The 7,970-nt window shown below is 44.9% G+C and overlaps 1 protein-coding gene across 1 annotated transcript in view; it reads left to right on the top strand.

The window, feature by feature from the left end:
• Nucleotides 1-6,139, top strand: part of ptprda (protein tyrosine phosphatase receptor type Da) — a 34,172-nt gene extending 28,033 nt beyond the window's left edge. Inside the window, exons 7-11 of the mRNA XM_029705921.1 lie at nt 422-548; nt 669-794; nt 3,060-3,214; nt 3,712-3,847; nt 4,051-6,139. Of these exons, the coding sequence (XP_029561781.1) occupies nt 422-548; nt 669-794; nt 3,060-3,214; nt 3,712-3,847; nt 4,051-4,119 (613 nt within the window). The 3' untranslated portion in view covers nt 4,120-6,139. The remainder of the gene's footprint in view (nt 1-421; nt 549-668; nt 795-3,059; nt 3,215-3,711; nt 3,848-4,050) is intronic.
• The last annotated feature ends 1,831 nt before the right edge of the window (nt 6,140-7,970 follow it).

A 7,970-nucleotide genomic window follows, 5' to 3' on the forward strand; every position in this document is an offset into this window, starting at 1 on the left:
CTCCCTCCTCTCCTCTCTCCCCCCCTCTCCTCTCCTCTTCTATCCCCTCTCCCTCCTCTCCTCTCTCCCCCCTCTCCTCTCCTCTTCTATCCCCTCTCTCTCCTCTCCTCTCTCCCCCCTCTCCTCTGCTCTGTCGTTCTTTTCCTTTATTTGTGTGAGGAGTGGGGCCCAGAGCATCACTCTAATGTCATGGTTACACATTATTGCCTAGCCTGTAGCACCTTCATTAGTTGTTCACCCGTGGCTGTCTCTCTCTCGCTCTCTCTCTCTCTCTCTCTCTCTCTCTCCCTCTCTCTCTGGCTCAGCATGTTTCATTCTGTTTTGCATGTCACTCTACTGCCACCTATAGCCAGTCAGCAGAACTTGTCAGTTGAGTTAATTGTGTGTTTGCTGTAAGTGTGTCCTGATGTTCTCTCTCCAGACAACAGAAAGGGTATCTGGCCACCCAGGGCCCTCTGGCTGAAACCACTGAAGACTTCTGGAGGATGCTGTGGGAACATAACTCTACCATTGTGGTGATGCTCACCAAACTCAGAGAGATGGGACGGGTAAGATGAACACAAATACAGTAGACAACCACACACACACACACACACACACACACACACACACACACACACACACACACACACATCCTGTTCTAACCCTGGTTGTCTATCCCCCTACAGGAGAAGTGTCATCAGTACTGGCCAGCGGAGCGCTCAGCCAGGTACCAGTACTTTGTAGTGGACCCCATGGCTGAGTACAACATGCCCCAGTACATCCTCCGAGAGTTCAAAGTCACCGACGCCAGGGTGAGTGTGTACTGTGTCAACTTGTGAGATAGATCAGAGATAGATGAGATAGATGTCCTGAGACGGGAAGAAGGGAGGGAGGGAGTGAGTGAATTAATGAGAGGGATGGAATGAGAGGGAGAGAGACACAGAGAGGTAGAGAGAGAGGTAGAGAGAGAGAAAGGTAGAGAGAGGTAGAGAGAGGTAGAGAGAGAGAGTAGAGAGGTAGGTAGAGAGGTAGAGAGAGAGGTAGAGAGAGAGGTAGAGAGAGAGGTAGAGAGAGAGAAAGGTAGAGAGAGAGAGAGAGAGAGAAACCTTGTCTCGTTCCTCATATGTGTTTTCCTCATCAGTTTAAAATTATTCCTAGAGATACTTCACCAACTGCTTCTCTAACCTCCTATTGGTTCCCTCTCGACTACCACTCTAACATACTCTCCTCCTATTGGTTCCCTCTCGGCTACCACTCTAACATACTCTCCTCCTATTGGTTCCCTCTCGGCTACCGCTCTAACATACTCTCCTCCTATTGGTTCCCTCTCGGCTACCACTCTAACATACTCTCCTCCTATTGGTTCCCTCTCGGCTACCACTCTAACATACTCTCCTCCTATTGGTTCCCTCTCGGCTACCGCTCTAACATACTCTCCTCCTATTGGTTCCCTCTCGGCTACCGCTCTAACATACTCTCCTCCTATTGGTATTTGTATTTAATATGGATCCCCATTAGTTCCTGTCAAGGCAGCAGCTACTCTTCCTGGGGTTTATTATGGATCCCCATTAGTTCCTGCCAAGGCAGCAGCTACTCTTCCTGGGGTTTATTATGGATCCCCATTAGTTCCTGTCAAGGCAGCAGCTACTCTTCCTGGGGTTTATTATGGATCCCCATTAGTTCCTGCCAAGGCAGCAGCTACTCTTCCTGGGGTTTATTATGGATCCCCATTAGTTCCTGCCAAGGCAGCAGCTACTCTTCCTGGGGTTTATTATGGATCCCCATTAGTTCCTGCCAAGGCAGCAGCTACTCTTCCTGGGGTTTATTATGGATCCCCATTAGTTCCTGTCAAGGCAGCAGCTACTCTTCCTGGGGTTTATTATGGATCCCCATTAGTTCCTGCCAAGGCAGCAGCTTCTCTTCTTGGGGTTTATTATGGATCCCCATTAGTTCCTGCCAAGGCAGCAGCTTCTCTTCCTGGGGTTTATTATGTATCCCCATTAGTTCCTGCCAAGGCAGCAGCTACTCTTCCTGAGGTTTATTATGGACCCCCATTAGTTCCTGCCAAGGCAGCAGCTTCTCTTCCTGGGGTTTATTATGTATCCCCATTAGTTCCTGCCAAGGCAGCAGCTACTCTTCCTGAGGTTTATTATGGATCCCCATTAGTTCCTGCCAAGGCAGCAGCTACTCTTCCTGGGAACCAGCAAAATGAAGACAGTTTTACAATTTAAAAACATTACATTACATTCATAACAGATTTCACAACACACTAAGTGTGCCCTCAGGCCCCTACTCTACCACATATCTACAGTACAAACTCCATGTGTACGTGTGTGTATAGTGTGTATGTTATCGTGTGTGTGTGTATGCATGTGTCTGTGCCTATGTCTGTGTCTCTTCAGTCCCCACTGGTCCTTTTTTTAATCTGATTCTTCTGCTGAATCAGTTACTTGATGTGGAATAGAGTTCCATGTAGTCATGGCTCTATGTAGTACTGTGTGTCTCCCATAGTCTGTTCTGGACTTGGGGACTGTGAAGAGACCTCTGGTGGCATGTCTTGTGGGGTATGCATGGGTGTCCGTGCTGTGTGCCAGTAGTTTAGACAGACAGCTCAGTGCTTTCAACATGTCAATACCTCTCACAAATACAAGTAGTGATGAAGTCAATCTCTCCTCCACTTTGAGCCAGGAGAGATTGACATGCATATTATTAATGTTTGCTCTCTGTCTACATCCAAGGACCAGCTGTGCTGCACTGTTCTGAGCCAAATTCAATTTTCCTAAGTTTCTCTTTGTGGCACCTGATCACATGACTGGTTCCCTCTCGACTACCACTCTAACATACTCTCCTCCTATTGGTTCCCTCTCGGCTACCACTCTAACATACTCTCCTCCTATTGGTTCCCTCTCGGCTACCGCTCTAACATACTCTCCTCCTATTGGTTCCCTCTCGACTACCGCTCTAACATACTCTCCTCCTATTGGTTCCCTCTCGGCTACCACTCTAACATACTCTCCTCCTATTGGTTCCCTCTCGGCTACCGCTCTAACATACTCTCCTTCTATTGGTTCCCTTAGGATGGCCAATCCAGGACGATCCGCCAATTCCAGTTCACTGATTGGCCAGAACAAGGAGTGCCAAAAACCGGGGAAGGATTCATCGATTTCATTGGCCAAGTGCATAAAACCAAGGAGCAGTTTGGACAGGACGGACCAATCACTGTTCACTGCAGGTAATGAGACTTGGCTGAAAAGCCAGAAATTACATGGAAAAATAGTAATTACACAATGAATGACTGGCATGTTGCTTTTGGATAAATTAAAACAAGAATCACTAGGCACCATCCGGTACCATGCAGTTAGTATAAAGTAAGAATCACTAGGCACCATCCGGTACCATGCAGTTAGTATAAAGTAAGAATCACTAGGCACCATCCGGTACCATGCAGTTAGTATAAAGTAAGAATCACTAGGCACCATCCGGTACCATGCAGTTAGTATAAAGTAAGTAACTGGTAGTAGGATGGTAGGTAATAGACGCCCAATGGGCTTTTTTGTTGTTGCGTTTGTAGCGTCCCCTTGTGTGTTATGCCGGTACTACCGTAGATCCCGGGATGGCAGAAGGAACGGTATGACGGTATGAAAATCTGGATACCGCCCAAGCCTTGTAGGATACTATGCATACTGTATAAGGTGTGTAATGTGTGTGTGTGTTCCTCCTCTTCCTCAGTGCCGGGGTGGGCAGGACAGGGGTCTTCATCACTCTGAGTATCGTGTTGGAGAGGATGAGGTACGAAGGGGTGGTGGACCTGTTCCAGACCGTCAAGACGTTACGCACCCAGAGACCTGCCATGGTGCAGACAGAGGTATGGTATATACTGTACTGTTGCTGTCTTCCGTTGTTGGAGAGTGGAATAGAGGGATATGCTTCTCAACAACGAATCAAAAAGCTACATGACTCTAGCAGCATCTGTCAATAGAAAGGATTCATAACATACAGTAATATAATGCTGCATGTCAGATAGAAAGATATGATTGACTGATGCGTTTTCTCTCTGTCTCTCTCTAGGACCAGTATCAGCTGTGCTACAGAGCAGCGTTGGAGTACCTGGGGAGTTTTGACCACTATGCAACGTAACCACTCTGAGCTGAGCAGCCTCTGGCATGGCCACTGAGTGTCCCATCTCAGCCACCGTACTTGTATCAACCCATCTGACCTGACCCTGCCATTGCTACCCTATCACAGGGGAGGAGGGAGGTGCCACTGTCACCTAGCGACGGGTTCAACCAATCCCAGAGGTCTACTACTCGGATTTACAAAAAAAAAAAAAAAACACCCTAAAGATTGCTTTAAAAAACAACAAACAATACCATGACGACGACAGCGTTTCATACGGGAGCAAGCGACCGTTCTGACTGAGTTCTGAGTTTCTGTCCTCCTTTCTTATTTTATTATCGTTATTATGAAATACCATTATGAATAATGTTCTTATTATTATTTAGTTAATCATTTGTTTTTTTTTAAATAATTGTTTTAATACCATCAGACATGTATTTTGTCTTAATGGCCTAACTGGGGCACAGCATTTTAGTTTTTCCACCATAATCGGTATGTTTATTTTAGTAAAAAAAAAAAAAATGTTGTATGTTATTTTAGGGACCTGTATTTTTTACTTCCTATATGTTAATACAGGAGAGCCACTGTTTGTTCTCTGAAGCTGCTGACAGTTTTGACTTTGTATCAAGATTTTATTGTTTATTATTATCTATTTTTTTAGTCTTATTCGTTTTAAAACGGAGCAAGATTAACTAAGATAATACGCCTTTTCACTTTGCTGTTTCTTTTTAAAACGTAGGGGGCGGGAAATGACAAAATGATTCAAAAGCATACACCAACCGCCGCGATACAGGTACTATATCAACCACACTAGCTAGCGAAAAACGTGACATCAACTAACGACAACTAAATCAGCATTGTACAGAAACTCAAAGAGCGCATGATGATTTCAACAACAGAGAGAAGCTTTGAAGGCATTGAGGCCTTCAATAACCAGAGAATGAATCTGGAGACGAACGGACGAACAGACTTTTATACCCAACGAGGAGTTGGAACTTGAGAATCAACTCCTGAATCTCTGTATGAATCATATTGTGCCCCTCTAAGCCCCTCCTCTTTCCTTGGTTCCCAGCGAGCTGATTGGTCAGTCCGCTGCCTGGGGGTTGGAACATAGGGACTGCAGGAGCAGCGCCCCATGGTGGTGGAGAGAGGGGTAGCAGCCACTAACCCTGGGCCCCCTGTACAGAATACTACGATTACTACCGGCAGGAAAGAGACACACCGACCCTCTGCACCCTCCAGCTGACCTGCTATTATTTTATACAGAAATAGAAATGATAACTATATATATAATTATGATTGATTATATATATGTACAATTATACATAGATATATACTGCAGCTTCAAACTATATTGTTAAAATGATTCACTCTCTTTATGTACCGGCATAGAGGAAATTAAAGAGAGAAAGGGAAAGCGAGAGAGTGAGAGATAGAAGGAGAGAGAGAGAGAGAAAGTTAGTGTCTGTATCTACTGGATTACCATAGCAACCTGGAAATCGCCAGACAGAGTTGGGATCAATCCAGTCATTTTTCAGGGAGTGAATTCAATTCATGAATCGAAAATTCATTAATTTAGTTGTAATTCGATTCATTTAGCTGTAATCGACTTCATTGAAACTGGACTTGAACCCTAACCTTTGCGGAAAGATAGATAGCAGGTTTATCGTTCTGTTAAAGAGAGTGAGAGAGGTGTAGATGTGTAGTTCTGTTAAAGAGAGATGAACGGCATAACCCTAACTGAGGACCACTCCCCAGCCTCCGTCGGCCAACCCGCCATCACACCACACAAGCACATCTTTACCACAAGGCCGCAGGGCACGACGATCCCCATGCCTAACAGGACTGAGTCTGACATGCTGGCTGGAATAAACCACAATGTTCATTTCTACCTTGTGAATGCTTAGTGCTGTAGGGGTTTGATCTGTTGTATACATCAGTCTGTTTTCTATTTGTTGATAAAGAACTGGAATTTAAAAAAAATAAGATGTTGGCTGGGAAAAAAATAAAGTTGAATAATTGTTGTTTTTTTTGGGAAAAATTCCTTTTGTTTGTGATGTTTTTTTTGTCTCCCTCTCATTAAATAATGATTTGCCCTATTGTTATTGTGACAGATATGACTCACATTTCACAGGAAATCGCATTACTGTGATCACTAACAATAGGGTCGTTCCGCATCAAAACGCACAAGAAACAGGATTTCAACACCCCACCATCTCAGAATGTTCTGAAATCATTTCTGTCGTTACAGAAACAGATATACAGGACGATTAGCATTCCAGGAAACATTATTTGGTTGAAATATAATTTGATCTCTGAGAAATTAAGCTAATTGATTGCACCCAAAGCAAATCAGGAAAAACTGGAATTGTGAGGTTTCACCATGGCCTACATTTACATTTTAGTCATTTAGCAGACGCTCTTATCCAGAGCGACTTACAGTAGTGAATGCATACATTTCATTAAAAAAATTATCTGTACTGGTCCCCCATGGGAATCGAACCCACAACCCTGGCATTGCAAACACCATGCTCTACCAACTGAGCCACAAATCTATTGGTTTTCTACTCGATGTTGTAAAGGAAATGATCTATTTAATAAACACAAGAGAACATCAAAATGAATTGTGGCAGTATAGCAGGAACAGTGGTGTTGATTTAAAGGGGCTGTGCAGTCAAAAAATAGATTTTCCTGTGTTTTATATACACTGAGTGTACAAAACATTAAGAACACATTCCTAATATTGAGTGGCCCATATTTCCCACAATGCTTCCCACATTTGTGTCAAGTTGCCTGGATGTCCTTCGGGTGGTGGACCATTCTTGATGCACACAGGAAACTTTTGAGGGTGGAAAAACACAGCAGTGTTGCAGTTCTTGACACAAACCGGTGCACCTGGTACCTACTACCATAAGGCACATAAGTCTTCTGTCTTGCCCCTTCACCCTCTGGCAGAAATACACAATCCATGTCTGAAGGGCTTATTCTTTAACCTGTCTCCTCCCCTTCATCTACACTGATTGAAATGGATTTAACAGGTGACATTAATAAGGGATCACAGCTTTTCACCTGGATTCACCTGGTCAGTCTATGTCATGGAAAGAGCAAGTGTTCCTACTGTGTTGTACACTCAGTGTATACTGGAGTTGTTTACCAAGATGACATTGAATGTTCCTGAGTGGCCTACAGTAGTTCCACTTTTGACATAAATCGGCTTGAAAATCTGGCAAGATTCGAAAATAGCTGTCTAGCTATGACGCTTGAAGAATTTTTAAAAGAGAAATGTGCAAATGTTGTACATGTCACGACACCGACGGAAGGTGGCGCCCCTCGCCCAGGCGGCGCTCGGTGGTTGTCGTTGCCGGGCCTACTAGCTGCCACCGATCCTCTGTTTCACTTTCTGTTGGTTAGGTCTAGGTTTGGCACGCACCTGTTTTGTATTAGTTGTTAGTGGGGGGGGGATTGTTTTTGTGCGTGATTGTTCTATGTCAGGACGCATGTTGTTTGAGGAACAAGTGTTTCCCTCTGCCTGTGATTTTCGCAGAGGTTATTGTGGGCTGCGTCCCTGCATTGTGTTGGGCTGGGTTTTTTGAGCATTTGTTTTATGCGCCCTGTCCTACCTTGTTTTCGGTCTGAGTGGATACCCATCCATTAAAAGTGTGTTCATGGATTTGCTGTCTCCTGCGATTTACTTCACCTCTCCTGCTTCCTTGAGCCACCCCTTGACAGAATCACGCACCTGAATTGATGGAGTCAGCAGGAGCTTCAGCGCCAGCCCCGTCCATGGAAGAAAGGGTTGCCCAACACTCCACCCTCCTCCACCGTCTGGGCACCGCCATGGACCAGGTGCTGGCGCGCCTGGAGAGTTGGGA

The sequence above is a fragment of the Salmo trutta genome, chromosome 21 (assembly GCF_901001165.1).
Source record: "Salmo trutta chromosome 21, fSalTru1.1, whole genome shotgun sequence".
NCBI lineage: Eukaryota > Metazoa > Chordata > Actinopteri > Salmoniformes > Salmonidae > Salmo > Salmo trutta.